Raw genomic sequence first — 22,712 nt, 5'->3', positions numbered from 1 at the left:
TTTCTTTATTTTTCTATTTGATATGGAAATGGGCAGGCAAATGACCACAGTAGTCAACGCACCTAAAACTTAAAAAAAAAATAATACTTTGGTATCCACTAATATACTGATTGTAATTTAATAATAGAAGTTAAAAAAAAATATATAAAGAATCTATGAGTAAAGAGGCAGGACACAATACATTAACACACAATGACAAAGGCTAAACTGTAGAAACAGCTTTAGTTATCAAAACAAAAGCAGAAACTACAAAAAAAATTAAAAATTAATAAAAAATTTATCCTATATTTAAAAAAAGTTTTTGCAGGGGAATAAAAGGTATATGCTAAAGGTGAGAGACAAAAAGATTATCAACTTCTCAAAAGTTGATCAACTTTTGAGAAACTGAATAAATTAAATAGCCAAAGTAAAACCCTAAAAAATTGGGAGAAGACATTCTTGTGATGCAAAAAAATAAAACAGTTTCAGGAAAAGGTAGTTGTAGCAGTAAAATAAGGTTTTCAAGCATTCCAAAGAAATAAAAAAACCTTAAAATGTTTTTAGAAATGGATAAAGAAAACCCCACATACAAGCAAAAAAATGGCTGGTAGATGGTAAGAATATGGCAAAGGAAATTTAGTAAAGCAAGTTATTGTTTTGGGAAAAGAAACTAATGATGAATTCAAAGAGGTTCTACATAATGAGTAACGTTTGATACAACTTTAAATTATTTAGATAAGAAATTCTATCCTACAAGGTAGTAGGGGTAAATGAAATATCATGGTGATTAAGTGTAAAATAGTACTGAAAAGGATGTGCAAGTTAGTACACAAATCATTTGAAACTGGAGAAGTTATAAGCGAGAGAATTACTATGCTAGCAACATTATATGTAATGCATCCAAAATGTTTATTTTGGAAGGCAGGCTGAAGGAAAAGCAAATTTTTAAACGGTGGCTGGTTTGTAGACTTTGAGAAGCCATTTATTTGTTAATATACAGTGGAATAAAATATTAAACCAGGTCTGATTATTTATTTCATAACTGTTCTAATTTTTTAATAAAAAAAAAAAACGTATGATATGAGTGTACATTCTCTTCTACTATTTTCATAATACTACTATAAGCACAACTCAGTTTTATAAGCTATGTACAATTATTTTGTATGTAAATGTAACTATTACTATTTTACATTTTAATTTTTTTTTCAGGTGAAGTAGTTAGTCATTTTCTTTTTAAGTTTTTTAAATAATGCATCTGAAGTATAAGTGTTTTATTTTTTGTTTTTTTACTTTTACTTTCCCACCTAGTACCCATACTTTCCTTATCAGTCCAATTTGGGCATATGGAGTTTTCATCAGATGTTTACATTTTGACTTGAGGAACCTAAAAAACTAACCTGGGTTTTTGGAAATTTTGTATGTATGTGTGTGTGTGTATGTGTGTGTGTGTGTGTGTATGTGTGTGTATGTGTGTGTTTGGTGTTAGGTTTCGCACACTAAATCACATTAATATCTCCAGAACTACTTGACTGATTTTGACCAAACTTGATCGGATTACTTCTATACAGGGGCACTGAAATTTGGGCCATTAAATTTTCAACTTAAAAGGTCAAGGGGTAAGGCTGTAGAGCAAGGTCACCCTCAGTATCTTGAGATTTCACCTAGTTAGGGTCTTATTTTTCTTAGGCACATTTGTTAACAATTAAAACATAATAATATTTCCAAAGAAAAATTTTGCAAAATTGCACCCCACTCCAAAAAATGCTCTAAATAAAGTAGTGGCTAAGTGGGTATAGTGTGTCATTAATACCCCCTCTCACCACAAGGAGCACTAGTGTAGCATTAATGTACAGCTGCTGTAGTCGTCAGCTGTGTTGTAATGTCACAGGTGAGTGGTAGAATTAAATAAATTAATAATATTTCAAGTGTAAAAAGCATTTATAGTGGCCGTTAGCACTGCCACACCTGTGTGAATACACACACTTCAGTTAGAATCATTAAATTAAATAAATAAAAAAATATTACATTTAAATAAAATGATAAATATTTTATATTGTGCGAGTAAGCCGTGCATTAGAAAAAAACCCCATGGCATGAAGTCTTACACTGTGTTTATTTACGCAATGTTATAACATTTTAAATGTTACAAATTGTCTTCATATCAGCATCAAATTGCATAATTTTTCAGCAAGAATAAAATATAATTAAAAAATTAAATTAAAATCATCAATTTAATTTTTTAAAATAAATTAAATAATAACTGACATGGAAAATATGGTCTACTTAAAGACAACAACTTTTTTATTTTATTTTATGAAAATACATATTTGTTTTTACACTAATTTATTTAATGCATCATACAGCTTTATTTTTCTAGGTACATATAAGTATATTTTTTTTCATTGTAAAAAGTAATCTTTGATCACTTAGTAAATGAATACTATTTGATATAAAATAACTTAAATTTTGCTACTTACAATAACTTTTTATTTTGTTAATGAATAATTCACTATATAAGCTCAAATCTTATAAGAGGGAATTATAATATGAGACACATTGTTAACATGTGAAAAATGGAAAAGAAAGGATGCTATGTATAATCTACTCTTTCTGATTTTCTTTTTAACTTGTATATTGTAGACATTAAAAATTTGAAAAAAGAATCTAAGAGCAGAGTAATAACCGAACGAGAAAAAATAAAATGTCAAGATATGTGATAATAATGCTGTTTTTGTTAACTAAAAATGAGTAAGAAATACTAAAAGGTTTGAACACATTGAAAAAGAGAACTTGTAAATAAGAAAGAGTAGCTTTTTCATGCAATGAAAAAGCCTTTTTCTTTAACTATTAGCTGGTCATCTTCTCATAAGACCTCTGTGACCTTGTTGTCGCTCAAAATTTGGTACTCTGGATCATTGTCTTCACTGATTATCCATTCATTAACACAAAGTGATGTCGTAGTCTGTACAGCCTTGTATCTCTTCTGCAAATTTCCTTATATTTTCAAAATCTTCACAATGCATTTAATTAGTCTCTCTGCGCATTGTTTATTTAAAATTTTGTTCCTTGCTCTTGTCAATGCCATGCATTTAACATAATTCCATGAATCAGCCACCATATAACAGCAGTCTTTCAAATTAATGTCTTTGATCACCTTAATCATGCAAGTTACATCATCATTACCAGCCAAAAGAATTTTTTTCATAATTCTCTGCAGTAAAGGCATTTCAAAAAAACAATAACCCTTTGATCCACTGGTCATTGTAAAAAGGATGTAACATAACTTTGAACTTTTTGCTCTCAAGCAGCCTGCTGAAGGTCTATTTCTAATATCAATAGAAAGTTCCTATTTTCACCTATAATTTGCTGGTATTTTTAACCTCCAGTATAAAACAATTTTCGTACCAATCTGAAAATTGTAGTATGTCATTCACGTTTTCTTTTAGTTTTTGTATATAACTGAAGATTTCAAACACCTTTAAAAGCATGTGGGTCTTTTTGATTTGCCGATCATCATAGGATTTAACCAGTGATCTCCAGTTGCATTACTAGCAATTAATAATCACAGATTCTTTAGACATTTAGCAGCCTTGAGCTGATTCTTCTTTATGGGGAAACAAAAGGTTTTTTATCAAAAATTTTACATTCAATGCCCATTTTAACAACGTAATAAAGTGTTTATCATAATCTTTCAAAAAAAATGATCAAACTGCTGAATAAATCCATTTGCTGCTGAGAAGTTTGCTGATAATCTTTCTCTTGGAATTTCAAGTTGCTAAATTCCATGATCCTGTTTAAAGTTTTAAAGCCACCTCATATTTGCTTTACAATTTTCATCTCCAATTAGTTTAATATTAAAAATAATTTATTTCTCTGCTAGAATTGGTTCAGAAATTAGCTGACCCAATGATTTCTTTTGAATAAATCATCAGAAAAGAGCCAAATCCACCTCTTTGTTTGATGCTTCTTTCATTGTGTTCCTGGAAAACTTGGAACAAATAACAATAAAATGCATTTCCTGATGAAGTATTTTTAGTTTTTTAAAATTACCTAGTTTGGACATAATCAGACTGGATAGTTAAACATGTGAAAAATTGGCATTCAATACCGCTATACTATTATATAAAGAGGAAGAGGGTTTTGTTTGTTCGAGATAAACAAAAAACTAACCAATTACAATGAAATTTTTACCCATGTTTCTTGGGATAACTGATACGGTTTTTAGATATATTTCATCTCGCATGTATGCAGTAGTGGGGATTTCCTAGTTGAAGCAGAAACTTCAATGACTTGTGAACTGTGAGTGCCTACCACTGTGTAAGCTGGGTTTGAACTTTGATATGCATATCTAAAAACAGCTAAAGTTTCAAGGGTTAAAAGAGATTTTGAATTTTTTTAAAACCGTTATTTTTTTAATTTCTCAGTAACAAATGAAGAAATCAATCTGATTTATGGCGAGTATAATTTTCATGTCAATAAACTAATTTCTAGATGTTTGAAATTCTACCTTGAAATGGGATGAAGAAAGATAAAAAAAATGAACAATGATTGTAAATTTTCTCAATCAAAACTATAGTAAACGAGATATTCAGTAGATTTTGGGTTGCAAATACTCTTCAAATAAATATTTAAAAACCATTTTAGGGTTTTTTTGTTCAGATTTTTTAAGAGTGCAAAGGTGTATGGTGCTGTGGCTCAACCAACACAACCACTGCCACTATAACTGTATGTGTAACTGGCTGCACCTACCTCCAGTTATTGATTAAAGAGAACATAAAATAAAAGAATTGACCGCTATGGGAAACGCAAGAAACCATATAGCACAGGCAAAGCTGCTAGGGTGAACTACTATGTTACATTAGTGTTCATGCCATTAAAACTTGTACAGTGTAGACAATATAAGCAACATATTACAATCAGCTTTAGAATGAAGAAATTTAGATAAAAAAAAAATTTTAATTATTATTATTTATGTAATACAATATTTATATATTTTTATGACACACATGAAACTAGAGAAGGCTGACCCAGTTTCTCTGTTAATTAGAAACAAAAAGCCCCTAAGTCAGTCATTGTAGATCTGATCTACCTATTGAAATCTAACGACAAACTTCAGTTGTACATATTTTGCATACTATATTGTTCAGTTCATTCAATTCTAGTTTACCTAGGCAGGCAGAGATTCTGATTATTTCATATTATAGAGCCCTTCTGTCTTATTCATATTTAAAAAATGTAATTTAAAGCTCTATCACATTCTAATCTTAATATAGAGTACTTCTTCACTTAAAATATAGATTTTGTTTTCTTTTAATACATCAAGTAATTTTCCCTCTGAATAATCCTTCACCTATTGTTCCCACCTAACAGCTCTTTCTTTACTTTTCTAACAGTTATTTTCATCTTTGTCTTTGATAGTAATACTTTTAGATTTCACTTCTTTGAAAAGCTTTTTTTTATTTTTCTTCATCTACCTATATAATAATCTGTAAAATTTAAAAAAAAAATGTTTGATTATGCATAGTTGTTACAATGAAAGATTATTTCAATTAACTTTAATTTGAAGCCTAAGTCCTGGAGAAGATGTGTATAATTTATGATAGACTTTCCTATTAATAAAATAAATTCTAGGCATAAGGAAACACAATACAAGTTAAATAAAGTATGGTTCACATCAAGAAAAAGTTACTACTAATTTTTTCTTGAGGGGTTGCCTATCTCTGTAAGCACTATTGATTTTAGTCCAATTAGAATTTCAATTTTTTTAATGTTGTTTTCTTGAAGTTTGTCAATAATTTATTGTTTTGCATTATAATGTACAAACAAAATGATCTATGATGATTAGGAAGTTCCTTGCATGGTAATTGCATCACAATACATCCCCTTGACATAATCCAGGGTTTCTTGTTCAAGCACAAATTCTTCAGGTTTCCCAGGTTTGTTACTCACCAGACATGGTTTCTTGTGATTTCTAGTTGCTCCCTGAACTGAAGGCCAGTAATCTGATTTGACAGCTGGGAGAAGGAGATAATCATGAATGCAGCAGCAAAACTAGTGGCCATTCCAAAAGAGGACTGAAAAATGTTTCCATCAATGGAAGGACCACTGGGCTAATGTGTAGTGACAAGGGGTTCTTTGAAGGAGACTAGAATTTTTTAAGGCATCAGGTAAGCTATTTTTTTTTTCACCACCTATGAATGGACACTTCTGGAACAGATCTTATAATATAACGTCTCAAAAACACTTATAATAACCCTCCTGGCCAGTGACTAAGCTGATTTTACTAGTTTCCTTGCTTATAACTGAAAAGACCTTTAAAAGAAAACAGTATCATCAACAATACAATATAAAGAATTATGTAGGTTTCAAAAATGTTTTCCATGACTATTTCCAAACATTTTATGAACACTAGAAAAGTGTGATGCTACCAAACAAAACTGCTTTCAAGAAAAAATAATGTAAAACATAATATAGTTTTTGTAAAATAAATAATGAAGCTGGTGAAGATATTCAACAACAATTGGTTTCAAAAATGTTTCCAAAAAATCTAATAAGCATGTAGCTTATCCGATTATAATTATGTAGCTTATTTGCTGAAGAAAATTATTTTGAATCTGTTCAAAAAATTAACTTTAAAAAACATATATTATATATATATTAACATAATTATACAATTTTAATCTCCTTTCCATTATATATATTTTTACCAATATCATATCCCTCTGAGAAGTAGCTCTGGAACATATTTTTGTAATAGCTTTAAGGGTATTGTACAAATTTTCTTTTATGTACTATACTGTTTCAAATCTCTAGCCTTCTAAAGCAATTTTAATTTTGGAAATAAGTCAGCAAGACTCGGTTGGTTGTGTACAGTGGATAAACAATGACACTAGATGAATTTTTTTGGATAAAATTAACAAGTTAGCAGCAACATTTAAGCTAGCACATGTCAGGCTGAAGAAACCACCAGTTGTCATGCCAAAGTTCAGGTATCCTCTTCTTCGTATTTTCATTGAGATGTCTGATGATTTTATCATCATCACTTTGTGGTAGTTTACTATCAGTGCAACTCTTTGATCATGTAAGAGACTCGCTGCAAAATTGCCTAAGACACCAAACAACTCCTACTTCAAATGATCACTATGCAAAAACTAATTATCATAGGAATACGCAGGAGGTGGGAGATTAATCCTTAGTTTCTACTCTGCACAGTGATGTTAAACACACATTTCAAAATATTTTTATAAGCACAAGGAAAAACATTTGATTATTTTAAAAACAAACAGACATAATATTTTAAGTGCAATGTAAAAATTATTAAAGAACACAGTTTTTGTAAAATATGTTTCCCAGGAACTTTTAGAAGTTACTTTATATACTTAATCAATATAAAGTTGTGAAAATACGTAATTTTTTATGCGTTTTTTATTTTTAATTCAAATGTAATTTCCTTTATAACATTCCAGAAAGATGATGTAGCCTTTTGAAAATTTAAATAATTTTTTTTTAAAACCAGGTCTTATACATTTTGAGTGGATGGATAAATTTCCAGTTTATTTTAATTGTATACAAACTGTGTTAATGTTTTAATTCTATACATTTATGTTTAAATTTTAAAAAAAATTTATAATAAAAAAAAGCCACATAAATAAAGGAGATTAAACATTATAAATAAACATTATTCTTGTCATAATTTCCTGAAGTCATAACCTAATATTCCACTATGTAGTATCCAAGTAAACATATTACCTGAAATCTAATTGAGACCACTGCACCACATATTTCTTGCCCAACCATAAACTGTTCACCAAGCATTGCCAAAACAAGATTTTCCCAACAACGAGATGCTATGCCTTTTCTTAACCTTACAATCCACTTTCCACCCCTTTTATTGGCTTCATCCTGAAAAAAAAATCGTATGGAAAGATATACTTTTGTACCAACAAGGTGATCTGTATTATAGCTGTACCTCTGTATACTTCCACATTCATTTGTTTTAAATTTTACAGCATAACTGATAACTAAATACAATCAGCCTTGTTTCCTTAATCATTGTATATTAATCTATCAATCTGTGCTAATAAATCCATTTGTATCTGAAATGACCACACTTTCCCTTAATCATTATGGAAAAAAAATTTCAAGCATTGAAAACAACTGTAGGTAGTGCACAGTAAGTTTTATGAAATATAGAATAGTAGATCCTTCTTTATGTGATTTTCAAACGGGGGGGTGAATTTTGGTAAAAGATTTCACAAGGACAAAAATGAAAGGAAATGACATTTGAATTAATTTTTAAGTAAAGTTTTTCTTTTTAGTTCTGAAAGGGTTTTCTTTCATGTAATAAATATCATAATCAAGGGAGACAGGGTAGTGCAGCTTTTCTGTTTTTAAAAATATTGTTACCAGAGTCTGATTAAAATTTAATAACCACTTTGCTGAATATTCTATAATTGTTTAACTTTAAGGTAGGTGTTAGGCGTATATTTATCATATAAATCTAACAGTAGGAGAGTAGTAAGGATTAAATATATAATGAATGTCATATTTTACAGCATCATTTCTCATGAACATTTTTTAATCTGCATGCTTATTATGCAGAAAAAAAAAATTTGTTAAAAAAAAATTAATTTGAAACAACTTATGAAGAAAGTTTTTTTCTTAATTTAAAAGGGGAATGAGGACTCCATCCTAGTTTTGATCTGCATCTGTGATTTACTTGTTGGGATGTATGTTAAATATTTAATTGAGAAGAATTTAAGGAAATAATATTTGGACAATTATCATACAATTTTTGATAAAATTCTCTCCTGAACAATACATAAGAACTGCTATCACCCAGTTCAGCAGATATAATTACAGAGTACAATATGTGCAGTGTGTAATGTATATAATATGAAATTATATATGCATGTAATTTGTGGTAAATGTTTACAAAAATGTTCAGGATAAACTGAGCAAAACATCCATTTCAATGGTACTTATATTAAGGTCTAACACTAAACACCATAAAATCATATGAATGAAACATTCCTAGACAATAGCTTAAATTATAACTTCACAGTTTAAGCACACTTCTCATTTTAAAAAAATAAACAACTGAACTGGCATTTTCTATTCTGCTCACTTCTCCAGAAATCGTACCAGTCATCATTCAAGCAGCATCACAATTATGCAAATGACTATTTCATACATTGAAGTTGAAAGTCATACACTGATGTTGTGATTTGTACTCAACAGTAGCTTCTTTTAACTTTCTATATTAGTTGAAACAGTCTCTTCATGCACCCTCATTTTGATACTATACCTTCTTACCTCCAATATGACAGTTTATTGGTCCACTTAGAATCTGCTGATTTTTATTGTAATATTACCTTCATAATTCCATCATTTCAAAATCCATCATGTGTGTTAAAAACTGTGTGTTTCTATAGATACTTTACTAACAACAGATCTTAAATTCAGCTAACTTTCTTCAACTTCCTCGAGTTTACTACATGGAATTTCTCTTATCTAAAAATTTACAAGCTTTACTCACAGCAATTTCAGTTCTAGTATGATTCAGATAAGATTAAATCTTAAAAATTGATTCTTCTTAATTCTTTTGAGACAAATTCTACTCTCCAACAATAAGTTATAATCTTATGCAAGCAGGCAATTGAACAAGGAAGTGAAGCATTTACTGAAGATAAAAGATCTACTACTATCTGATTACATAATGTGTGTGATCAAGTTTGAGGATATGCATTTCAGGAAAAAGACTTAAATTTTCATAAAATGTGCATCAAAATTTAGTCAGTTCAGTTTTACAGTTGCAGTTTTTCACACAGTTTATAGATAATTATTTATAACATTTTTTAAAACAATTCTGTTTTTAGAGATCTTATTCCAAAGACCTTACTACTTTACCTGATCATAACTTGTGAAATCAAAAACAAGATTATTTCAAGTTTTACAGCTTTGTTTATGATGTGTTCGGTGAATCATGAATTATTATATATTAAAATTTTTTATGATCTTTATGAAGATGTAACATCTACAGCTACAATTCATCGAGATAAGAGGTTCTCTGTTCAGTTTTTGGTTTGAAAATCTAGGCCTACTAAAATCTTTGTTTAGTGACTGTTATCAGCTGATGTTTTTTGTTTTAGAAAAATGTAAAATCTGAATTGAAACTGTTAATATTTATTTATTGTATAGCCACTGTTACATGGATTGCTTTACAAAGAACATATTTTTACCTTTCAGATGTGGCTCTTATATTGCTTATCGCAAATAGTTCTCAGCTATAATGATGTTAAATTGTTTATGGTGGATTTTTGTTTAAATTTTTTTGTGGACTATCTCTTTTTGTCACTGACTATTAACGGCCTTTCTTTAATATTATTTTTAACGATTAAAAACTACAATAACATGAATCTAAATTGGATTGTAATTTTGAATTGTTTATTAATATTGTTTATTTGAATGTAAAACTGTGTGGTGTTAATAAAATGTATACAACTTTGGATCGCCAGTTGAATGATGTGTTTTATTATTTTTTCCTTTGTAATTGCTATCCAGTCCCAGACCCTCACATCTTCTCAAAACATTTTGGTCCTCTGGTCCAGATCTGGCTGGTGAATTTTGTGGAGAGTTATTGTGAAATTGGAAATAGAACACAGTTACCTGAACGTTTGTGTATTTGCATCATCGCTAACGTACTTGCTATGTTGTTCGCTGGTCGGGTTTTGTTTCAACGGAGTTGGGCATCATTTACTGAGTCCGTGGCCAATGAAACCAAGTCAGTCATCTTTCTCACCATGGAAGCTTGGAGTACCAATCCAAATTAGATCTGCGGAATCCACGTGGTCTTGATTTGATGACCTCCATGAGAAATTGCTCCGTTCAATCAATCCAGCTATCACCAAGGATGCTTATGTCAAGGACAAGGTCTACAAGACCTGAATGCTTAATTATTCATTTGCTCTGGCCTCACTCATTCAAGCTATCACAAAAAAGGGTGAGAATGTTGACCTCTCACATTCGTTTCAGCAGGATAACACCACCACTGCTCAGTTCACATTGCTCTGCCTCAGTTCTCAGAGGAGTTCTCAGGATGGCTCTCTTTCTGGGACCTTTTTAATTCATTAGTGGCCTACAACACGGAACTGCCCAGAGTTGTAAAAATGCAGTATCTAAGGATCAGCCTCAAGGGCAAGGCAACTCAATTGATCAACCATCTCCCGATCACAAATGACTTATTTAATATTGTCTGGGGATTAGTCTCTGCTCGCTATGACAACCCACGCCTGCTTATCTCCATTCAAATCACCAGGATGCTCGATGCTCCACCCATGGCCACATACTTATCACTGCTGACAGCTTGCATCACCAGGTAAGAAGGACTCCGGTTCAGAACTTGCTCTAATTTCTCAACAGCTCGCTAAATGCTTGAATCTTCCTCACATGCAGTCCTTGGTGTTGATCACTGGAGTTTGTGATGTCTCTTTTGGGTGCTCATCTGATCTGGTTCAGTGCACTCTTCAATCCTGCTTCTCGGACTTTTCTCTCATCTGCACAACGTTCACTCTTAACAAGGTCACTTTCTATCTGCTCTCTTTCTCAGTTTTACTCTACCCAATCCCAGACCCTCAGATCTTCTCAAAACATTCTTAATTCAAACACACACATGTTAACTCTTTTTTTCTTTTACCATATTCACACTGATTTACAAACACACTGATTTTGATTTATCTCTCTTATTTTGTGGAAGAATTTCCTCTCATAATTTCATATAAAGTTTCTTTAAGATAAGTTCTACAGAGAATTTTTTCAAAAATTTGGTAGTCTACATAAAAAATTTTTTTCATTTATTTTTCATCATATTGGTTTTTCATCATTTTTCTTAATATTGGATAGTTATGGAACTACTTATACATGGGTCTTGTTATTTTTAAAATTAAAAAAAAAAAACTTACAAAAAAATTAATAAATATTGACATGATCCAGATAGAAGCCTCAACTCATGTCTTATATAATTATTTTTTGAAGTATACAACAGTTTTTTTTACAACTTTTTAATCAGACATAACCAAAATTTGTTGTTTATAAGTACATTTTTATAATCTAAAATAATATATATTACATTTCATTCTTAGTAGGTTCTGACCAGCTTCTACCGTTTTAATGACAAATCTTTAGAGGCAAAGTTGTAAAATAAAAAAGGACACAGAAATGAGGAAGGTCAAAAATCTTCACAGATAACTATATCCTAATAATATATTGTAAGTTTTTATTTTTATCCACCTCTCAATAGAGATACTGATTATTAAAAGCAATGAACAGTTTAACAATTTATTAATGATTTTACATATGTATTTGTGTAAGAGATAATTTATTTATGTAAAATGTTGGATTTCATGTACAGTTCCTTAGGCTTGGTAACCATTAACTTTTTCATTATGTGACATGTAGTAGCTTGATCATGATAATAAACACAAACATCTTTGTTAATGATTTAAGGTATGCTTTCAATAAGGTAGGCCTATACAGTACTTATCTTTCAATTTTTACTTATTTTTTGTTGGAAAAAACTTACACATCCATACTGCTACTATTGACTGCGATGTATTCAATCTTAAATAATTTGAAAACAAACTTTGTATTGATCATTTGCTAGAAGACTTTTATTTAGAAAACATATTACAACAGCACGTCTTAATGTTAAATATTTTTTATCATTATCATGAAACAAATACGACTGGGTCTCAAGAAAATGTTAGTTTATAAATTTTGAGAACTAATTTTATACTTCCTTAACCAAAAATATATCTAGGAGTTATGCGTTACTAATTGATATGATTTGCAGTTTTTCTTTAGTAATAAACATAGCAAGAGAAGTAAGAGTAATTTGTTAAATGTATTAAAAAAATGTCCAGAATAATCTCAAAAGTTTTAATGGTATTATAATTGGTAAGCAGATCTATACAGGTTACAATTAGCATTTCACTGAACTTGCACGGGAAACAAGTTTTACAGTAAATGGTCAGTTGGTAAACCAACTCATTCAAAAATGAAAAAAAGCAAAATATTCCATGTTGGGGATGTTAACACAAAGGTCCAAACTCTCTAAGTGAATTTTTTTATGGGACACCACTACTTCCAACTTAACTACACTATATATTAACATACCTCCCACATAGGCTTAATGCCAACTTTGAAAAGATGAAAGTCGCTGTGGCTTTGAAGTTCAGATGGTCGAACTAAGTGACTGTAAACTGCCCAGAACTGTTCAACAGAACCAAATTTTCCAATTAACTTTAAGTTTTGGTCAAAACTCTGCACAGAAGTCTGTTTTCCAGGTGATCGTCTACTGAACCACAACCAGTATGAATACTGCAATTTATGATCATTAGGTGGTATCACCAAAGGCATCTGATAGGAGAAAAAAAATACTAGTTAATATAAACATGATTTTAAAAAATAAATAACTTTTTAACAGCAAAAGAACACTTGCAGATTTTTTTTAATCAGATCTGAAAGTATAAAAAATTAATAGATCTGAAATTATCCTGAGGAACCAATTTTTTAGTTAGAATGGTGTGCCAATCAGGTCTGTAATTAAATACACATTAAGCTGTGATGAACATTTGGTGCAGATCTATATTCTACTGACCAGATATTTTCAACAGATTTCAAAAAAGGAGGAGGTTCTCAATTTTATGAATGTTGTTTCTTTTATATGTGAACATAGATTATTTTTGAAAGGCTGGATGGATTTTATTATGTCTCATTTGAAGAGAGATGATCTCTAATCAGTTCCATCCAAATTTGGTTTACATGAGTATTTTTCTAATACTGAAGTCATTCAAAATTCAAGCTTGTAGATATAGGTGGTTAAAAATAATAATAATAATAATTAGAAAAATCAATTCATTGTGTTAGTTTTTTATTATATATCAGGAATTATTTACTTACAACAATATTTACAATTCTTGTAATTTAAAAAAAAAAAAAGAAGAAAAATCTACAATTATCTTAATCTCTGTATCTTAACGCTTTTTCAATGTGCGGTTCAATGAGTAATTTATTTGGTTCTAAATCACTCAGAGCTAAACCGTCTAATGTATTGATTTTACTAAGAGTGACATAAAACTTGTCCTTTGGCAGAAGTTTTCTTTCCAAGATCAATTACAGCCTTATTAAAAATGATGCCTTGAAGATTGTGTAAAGTAACAGCCCAGATTAAAATTAACCGTAGCATTCTTCATTCAAGATACTGAAGCCTTTTATAGCTTGAAATGTTGAACGTACTGATGATATTGAAACTAAACCATCACTGTCTTTTAATCTTGGTCCAGTCATTTCATCCTCAAATTGAATATATGCACAGGCAGTTCGCCAACTTCTAACTGATGTCGAGACCAAGAATGAGCCATTTGAATACCAGTCTGTCATCACACTCAGTCTGTTTAATAAACAAACATACCTCAGTCTGTTGTAGGCCTGCCTGCATTAAACTTTAATGAAGTTACAAAACTAATAAGAGTAAAATAAAGATTTTTTTTTTAAATTGAACTTCCAACAATGTTAAAGTTTGTTTGTAATAAAAAATAAAACTAAGCAAATATAATTTATATCTCATAATCAATTAACAGAAAATTTATTATAAAATTACCAGAACACAAGATATGGATTATAAAATATGTTTAAATTAGGCACATACTTCAAAAAAACAAATTTCAAAGACTATATTGAGAGTGTAGCGGAAAAATTACTTTTCCTTTTTGATGCAATTATTTTTTAAAGTTTTTTTGTAGTCTATTCAAATTAAAAAAAAAGGTAATATTTTTGAATGTCTTTACATAAAGTTATATGAATTTTTTTTTTGTGAACAAGTATAAAATTCTATTCAATACAATACCAGAATCGGTGCCTTAAATGATGATTAGTGTTTTAAATGCAAATAATAATTATTTCAATCATGGATCAACCTCAAAAATCAACAAAATTAATTTTTTTCAGTTTCCAATTTTGTATTTTAAAAAAAAAAACATGTTACAATATATCAATTGATCAACAGATCGACAAAACAAATTAAAATAAAATGAATCTTATTTATAATGGAAATGGTAGTAATGATGAGTTACTACCTTATTTATAATGAATCTAATGGTTTATTAGTCTATCTGTCCCAATTTAAATGATTTAATGTTTTCAATACATTCAAATAATGTTTTAATTAAATATGAACAGCACTAAACTATGATTCTAACTAAAAAAACAAAAGAAAATTAAAAGAAGAGTTTTAAACTTTGAATAAAAAATAGTTTTTAAGGTAGGCTTTTCAAACAGGTGTTCCTCTTTTTCACAGAGTGGAATCGTGATAATATGTAAAATGACTAAAAGATTGAACACTCATACAAAAATGTATGTATTCAAATAAAACAAATTGCTTCTGAAAGAAGTGATTTTTTTTTTACCTTAAATTTAAGCTAAAAAAGATTTTAATAGGTTTAATAATTTCCCAAATAATTGCATTAATGTGCATTATAGCAAAACTCATATCTCCGAAGCTAATTAACATTATGGGCTGAAATTTGGAGGGGTGATTAAGTAATGTTTAATGTACAAGTTTAGTAAGTTTGATTTAATGTACATTTCAAATTGTCCAAGAAACAGCAATGACAAAACAGCAAACTGACTGTATGTTCAAGTTTGCACTAGCTTCATAGCACGAGTTCATACGTTAAGTATTCTTTCACATCCTCTTTCATTTCAATTTTCAAAATTATCCTTTGAAATATGAGGAATGGTTTGATAGCAACTACATTCTCCACCCCTACTTTTAGTTCGTTATTGACTACTGGTAACGCCAATGCCTGGTGTACTTCTCAGTAGCTGTACTATTTAAGGCCTTGTAGCAGTTGCTTGTGCACTCACAAGCGTTAACTGCCAGAAGCACGGGCTGCTTTGTACAGATCTTTGTTCTGAATGCCATGGTCAAGATTGTAAAAATTACTGAGACATGATGATGATGATTTGGTGAGCGAAAAAGAAGATGAAAAACGAAGAAGAGTCAGTAAAAGTGACAGAATATAGAGACAAATCTGAGGAAAAAACAGTGCCTTTAATACATTTAAATTTCTATAAATGTAATATTTATAGAAAATGTAATAAAATATTAAAAAATCTTCAATCAGCAGTAACAATATTTTCATTTTATACTGCTTCCATCCAGTGTGACATTCTTTAAAATCATTTTTTTTTTAATCTCATATAAAAATTACATTATTAGTAACAATGGATTACATCATAAAAAACAAAGAGTAAGTGTAATACATGCTGCAATTTAATGGTATACACGTTCAGACATATCTATTAATCGGTCTAAATGTAAATATTAAGAATAATAAACACAACAGTACAGTTTACAGCCGGTGTATAACATGATGATTGCAAATATTAGGAGTGCATACTTAAAAAATGACTTATTTCTTGAAGAAAATGTTGTAATTTATGTATTTTTATGATGCTTTTTCCTACTTAGCTCAACGCACTACCTCATTTTAAAAAAAGAATCACCAATTTTCAATGATTAGAACCAGAGGTATCAACAATCTCTGCAACAGTTTGAAGCTCCATTATCACTTATTTGGGAGCGCTCGAGAGCCGTGAAGCAAACAACGCTGTGCTACACTACTTGATCACACAGTCGGTTGGTTCACTGTTTTGTCATCACTGTTCTTGGACAATTTTGCATTAAACAATTTGAAATACACATCAAATCAATGTTTAAACATTACTTAATCAATCTCCAAATTTCAGCCCTTAATGTTATTTAGCTTCAGAAATATGAGTATTGTAATAAAAAGAATATAACTGCAAATATCTCGAACTACTAAACCAATTAAAATTTTTTTAAGCTTAAATTAAAAGTAAAATCCAGTTCTTTCAGATGCAATTGGTTTTCTTTGAATTCATGCATCTCTCACCTAAATATTGTGTTTTAGAATATTGCAAACTGAATAAATGTTAAAAGAAAATAGAAAAATGGGCTGAAAAATAATGTTTTTATATGAAAAAGTCACAATTTGTCTCTTTTTCAATTTAGCCCAAGTAGATCCAGAAATCTTTTTATGCTCAAAAGTTGTTGACACTTCAATAACAAATTAATGTACACCACCCAGCTCAGGGGTCTTTTTGGACAACATTGGGGCAATTTTTTCTCAAAATCTTAAGTGTTTTGAGAAAAAAAATAAAAAAGCTATGTCAGGTTACTTTTTTGTGCTTTATTGTGTATTGCACATGACCTAATTATGGAATTATTATCTGGAATGTCTTAGTTTATAGTTTAAGCGATTACCTAAAACTTGTTTTTAAGTGATCTCCGGCCGAGTAATACATGTTTTTCACAGGTCATTCAGGTCATTTTTTCAATTTTACCCACTTTTCCCATGTTAATTTTTTGTTACTAATTTTTGTTTTCATCGGTAACATCATCATGCTAAATTACAGTGTAGTACAAATTTTTCTGAAAAATCACCTATTTTATGTCTAATGTTCCTGTCTACTGTGTTCAGATATGTTTTACATTCATTCTACTTTTGCTTGAAAAAGCACAGGATGAGCAACATAAAACCAAGCCCATAATGAAACCGCTAACCAACACTATTTATTAAAGACCCACAAAACTAGTGAGACTAGTGGATGTATATGTTACTACTGATTGTTGCTACAGTTTGTCAGGTGGTTACGTGTCAGTGCAGGATACGTTTTGCTGCAATGCAGTATTATGAATGCAGTTGTCTTTGTGTAAAATGCCTTATTCAATCCAGAAGAGGGTAGCTATAGTTGAGGCCAATATTCATTCTGGACCGTTTGAAGAATCGGGTTAAGTATTTGTAGAAAAAATTTCCAAATGCCTGTATCCCAGCAAAGAGTAACATATACGATTTAGTTAAAAAATGACGTACAACAGGTTCGGTTTTAAACGAAATAGGCAACCTACCATTGGGACTTCACAGGCCATTGCTGATATTGGAAAAATTACTGCCAGTCCAAAAAATCACTAAGCAAGTTATTCCAACAATGTGGTGTTAAATACACATTCTTGTTGTACAATTCTTCATGAATTAAATTGAAAACATACCACGTTACAACTGTGCAAAAACTGAAGGAGATAGACAAACTGAAACGACTTTATTTTTGCACTGGCTTCTTGAAAACACTTTTGGTGGACTGATAGACCTGATGCCATATTTTATGTCAGACCAGGTATGGTTTAAGTTACCGGCCATGTTAATTCACAGAACACCAGGTATTGGATGGCGAGGAATTCTCACGAGATATTAAAGTGGCCACTTCACGAGAAAATTGGTGTTTGGTGTGCCGTTTCTGGTAATCGTATAGTGGGACCAATATTTTTTGACCGGACTCTCAATACACAAGTTACCTCACAATTTTTTAAGAATTCTATGCGCAATTAACTTATAATGAAAAAGAATACAACTTCTTTCAACAAAACGGAGCATGTGTCACACATCAAACATTTCACTGAATCACGTTCATGTAGCTTTCACAAATGAACAAGCTGTCAGCAGAGGACAGTGGCCTTCACGTTACCCAGAGTTGTCTACTTGCGATTTTTTCCTTTGGAGCTATTTAAAGGAGAGAATTTATGTAACATAATATGCATCACTCCACAATATTGATGAACTGAAGGTGAACATTCAACAAGAAATCAATGCAACTGACAACAACGTTTTGCATCAGACGATTCTCAATATGATCACTCGAGCACAAAGGTGCATCGATGGCCAGCGTGGTCATTTTGAACATCTTTGTAACAATAAGGTAAATAAATGCAACATTTAAATTACATTTTTGTTTTTTCTTATTTAATTTATCCATATCATTCATAAAATTTTATTCCAACACAACCCTACCGATTCTGCAGCAGTTACGTTATGGGTTCGGTTTTATGTTACTCACCCTGTAAAACATTTATGAAAAAATTTTTCTTATGCTGGAAATGTAAAACCTAAAATTATTCATTCAAGAACCAGAAGTAGCTGAAAATTGAGCAGCGGCAGAAAAACTGTACAACTCCAGCAAAAGTTCTACAGGACATTACTGAGAGGTAAAAACTTATTGATACAAACAAAATTTAATATTACTTCAGAGGAAAACAGTACACTTTCCTAAACTTGAAGAAACATTAATTACATTTTATTCAACTAATGTTATTGTGAAACCACAAAAATGTGCAGGAAAAGTTTCAAAAATGAAAGAACTTAATGTATAAACATTTTTAGGTTAGCTAAAGAATTTTTTCAATCCCAACAAGTTTTAGTGTTTGATAAACTATAACAGTGCAGAACCTTCCTAATTCATACCATGATAAAAATACTGATAATCCAACAGAATGTCATTAAGAAAAGAAAGAGAAAAAATTTATTTTTTAGTTAGGTAGTGCTGACTCCTATTTGGTTTAAAATGTCCTATACTACAACAGCTAAAAATTAAAAAAAAAGAAAAAATTGTAATTAGGTCAGGAGGAAATGAGAAAACTGTAATTAAGTATGAATGCAAATAGAAAAAAACCTCTTACAAGTTTCCTAAACGCTTCCTCAAATTGATGTAAAAGGTATTATATTGTTAAACACCTTTTACCCGGTTCGTAATACTGGTATTTAATTTTCTTAATACCAGAACAGTTAAGATTAGTCAGTGCTTAGGATATGGTAGTAGTAGTAGTACATCTTTTGGCATACATTATAAGAATAATTTAGCAGGGTGCTAGCAAAAATGAATAGTGTACAAAAACCAGTAGATCACAGTTCATACTTGTAAAAACTTGCTAGTGAAAGTTTCAAGTTCTTGAAACTCAACAAAAGAGGATTGCATGAATCTTTAGATGTCGCTTCTTATGACTGTAATTATTCTTTATTGAAGGACATGAAAGCCCTATAATGAACATAGTTAACCCAAAGTATTTAAATCCATAACAAACAACTTTCAGTTACTACTTAGGAAATCAAATTCTTCTTCAATGGTATGAAATACACTATGATGTACTTAACTAATTTTTCAATCTAGAGGTCCCACGGAAAGAACCGAGAAATATAAACCCAGAAATTGAAAATTTTAAGATATATAAATCAAATTACTTCTTGCTAGATCAGAATGCTTAATTTTTGTGCATCTCTATTAGATGTTCAAAATTTTTTGTAGAATTCAGCATCTCTTGTAGATTTAAATTGATTCAGGTACAGAGTATTACCATTAACTAATTATTCATTATAAAAATAAAAAAAAATACAATATATTACACACACACACACACACATATATATATATATATATATATATATATATATATATATATATATATATATATACTTTTTTTTTCTTGGGGTTATTTCTAGATATTAGAGCCGCAGTGTCATCTGAAATAAGTATAACATCTGGTATATTTTTAGGGACACACACACACACACACACACACACACACACACACACACACACACACACATATATATATATATCCTACTGTTCTATTCAGTACCATGGCTTACTTTTTGTTTGTGTAATATGGTTTGATGTTAATCATTTATCTTGAATAATGAATCCTCCATCGCTAAGCAGAGCTTTTCAAATACATTTTAACCATAATCACCATGACGCTGTCTGAGACAGAAAAACATACCATTGTGGGTTAAACATTTTCCAATTATAGATTCAGCAGGGAGACAAAAACCACCCTGATCATGGAGTATTTGGACCTGAAAATGTTGTTGTTGTTGTTGTAAGACAGTTCATTTTGCAATGTTCCAAATTTTCAGCCCATAACATGCCTAGGCTTAGGGTACGTTAGATCATATTGTTAGGGTTTCGTTTGCTGATTTTAAATTTCATCCTTAAAAAAAAACAATATGGTGTTCAATAGCTTAATAAACATCATCAGATGAACCAAATGGGATGTGGTAAGGTCATCTATAAAAAATAATCCTGCCTATGCTGTTCTGCTCTCAACAACAAAACTCACTTTCACTTGTATGGGTCTGTTAAAAAAGCACAATTCCCATCATCAGGCAGAAATCCTCACAGACTTCATAAAAGATTTCTGCAGAGGCTGAATGATACATTTTGGTGGCTTTTCAAAAATTTGTTTCTTACAGTCCTTAAAATGTCTGTAATGGTTACAGTGAAATCTTGGTTTAAGATTTACCGTTACCTCTTTCAATAAATCTTATTTGAAGATTGATTTACAAGTTTATTAGGATATAAAAATGTAGCTGTTTTGATAAATCTATGAAATTTACAGCACATCTTATAATAGTCTGCAAGTGCTTTATTTTATTTTAAAAAAACTAATATTAGGGGTAATTTTTTTAATGTAGACTTTCCATGAATGTAAGAGACAAATGAAATGATTAAAAACCGATTAAAATGTTATTATCTAAAATGTCAAGTAAAATTGAACATCAGAACAACATCTTTGATCATTACCCAAATTGATGATATTCTGAAAAATAAAATTATGATAAAAAAGTTTACACTCTTAACTCTGCTGTTAACTGATTATTCAATTGTTTATTTTAGATTTTCTGTTAGGCTTTTAGGGATAACCTCCTTAAGATATGACAAGTAAATATTAAGCCACTGATTACATCTTTCATTTGCATCATAAACTACACATTTTATCTGGTCAATATTCATTAAGATCTAATTTAAGTAATTGATCAAAATTTTACATGAAAGCTCTTCTAGAGTTTTCAATTGTTCCATTTAATAAACACTTTTTAAAAATTTCACTAATTTTTAATTCCAGAACAGGATCTGATCGAAGTAGTCACAAATAAATGGCTCTATCATGAAGATCTTAAAAAAGATCTCAAATTCTAATAACACTTCGTGTTATTAGAATTTGTAGTATCACTAATTTGGGTAACAGTAAAAAATATTAATCAATCTTCAATGCGATTTGTCTCTTGTATTCAAGGAAATGTCTACATAAAAAAAAACTTGTAATAATGAAATTCTTAATACCAATTTTTTTTAAATTATGGATGAAGATGGCCAGATTGCTTTCTAGTCCTAAAGACATATTTTATATCATTGCTTTCTCTAATTTTGAGCGATTAGTCTAGGAAATAACATTAAACATGCTTCATATGAATACATTTCAATATCTTTCCTTATTCTAGCATTTGGAAAGGAATGCAAGAATGGCGGGAGTTTCAATATTTCTCCCTACAGATCGCAGAGCCTGGACAATGTCCCTTGCTGCTGTATCTTTCTATTATCGGGCGAATTTCATCGGTTATTCAGTGGCAGTTATAAATTTTAAGTTTCATTTATAGACGGTAATTTGCGTTCCTATCCGTATGGACCATCGTGAAATTTATTTACTGGTTCTGACCGTGAGAGACTAAGCTTTTGAGCCTAGTAATCCCGGCATGATTCCCTTTCAGTCCATCCTATGGGCTAGCAGGAGTGCGCCTACCGAAGCCCTAGTTATTTGGAGGGAGAAATGCGGCCCATTCTCCAGAGGGAGGCGTATGCTGACTAAATGAAATTGTGGTCTCTTCGTGGGATGGTCTGGAGCGGTGTTGTCTAGCTTTTTATAGTTTTATCAATTTAATTGCGAAAACGGTCACTTTTTTTCGCGGTCGGAATTTTCGCGCGGTTTCCATTTATATGTTACGCGATATAGAAGCTCCTAAACCTGGTTTGTCATTTTCTGA

General features: G+C 30.4%; 1 protein-coding gene across 4 annotated transcripts in view; it reads right to left on the bottom strand.

Annotated features, from left to right (window-relative positions):
- eIF4EHP (eukaryotic translation initiation factor 4E homologous protein) overlaps positions 1-22,712 on the bottom strand; it is a 57,664-nt gene that overhangs the window by 4,841 nt on the left and 30,111 nt on the right. For all 4 annotated transcript variants that reach the window (XM_075382013.1, XM_075382009.1, XM_075382011.1 and 1 more), the window contains exons 3-4: positions 13,153-13,395; positions 7,729-7,881 (exon numbers count right to left, since the gene is read on the bottom strand). In XM_075382013.1, coding sequence (XP_075238128.1) covers positions 7,729-7,881; positions 13,153-13,395 — 396 coding nt within the window. The remainder of the gene's footprint in view (positions 1-7,728; positions 7,882-13,152; positions 13,396-22,712) is intronic.

The sequence above is a fragment of the Lycorma delicatula genome, chromosome 1 (genome assembly GCF_047948215.1).
Source record: "Lycorma delicatula isolate Av1 chromosome 1, ASM4794821v1, whole genome shotgun sequence".
Classification (NCBI taxonomy): domain Eukaryota; kingdom Metazoa; phylum Arthropoda; class Insecta; order Hemiptera; family Fulgoridae; genus Lycorma; species Lycorma delicatula.
Note: the sequence above shows the minus strand (reverse complement) of the source record. Positions and strands in the feature narration are given on the sequence as shown.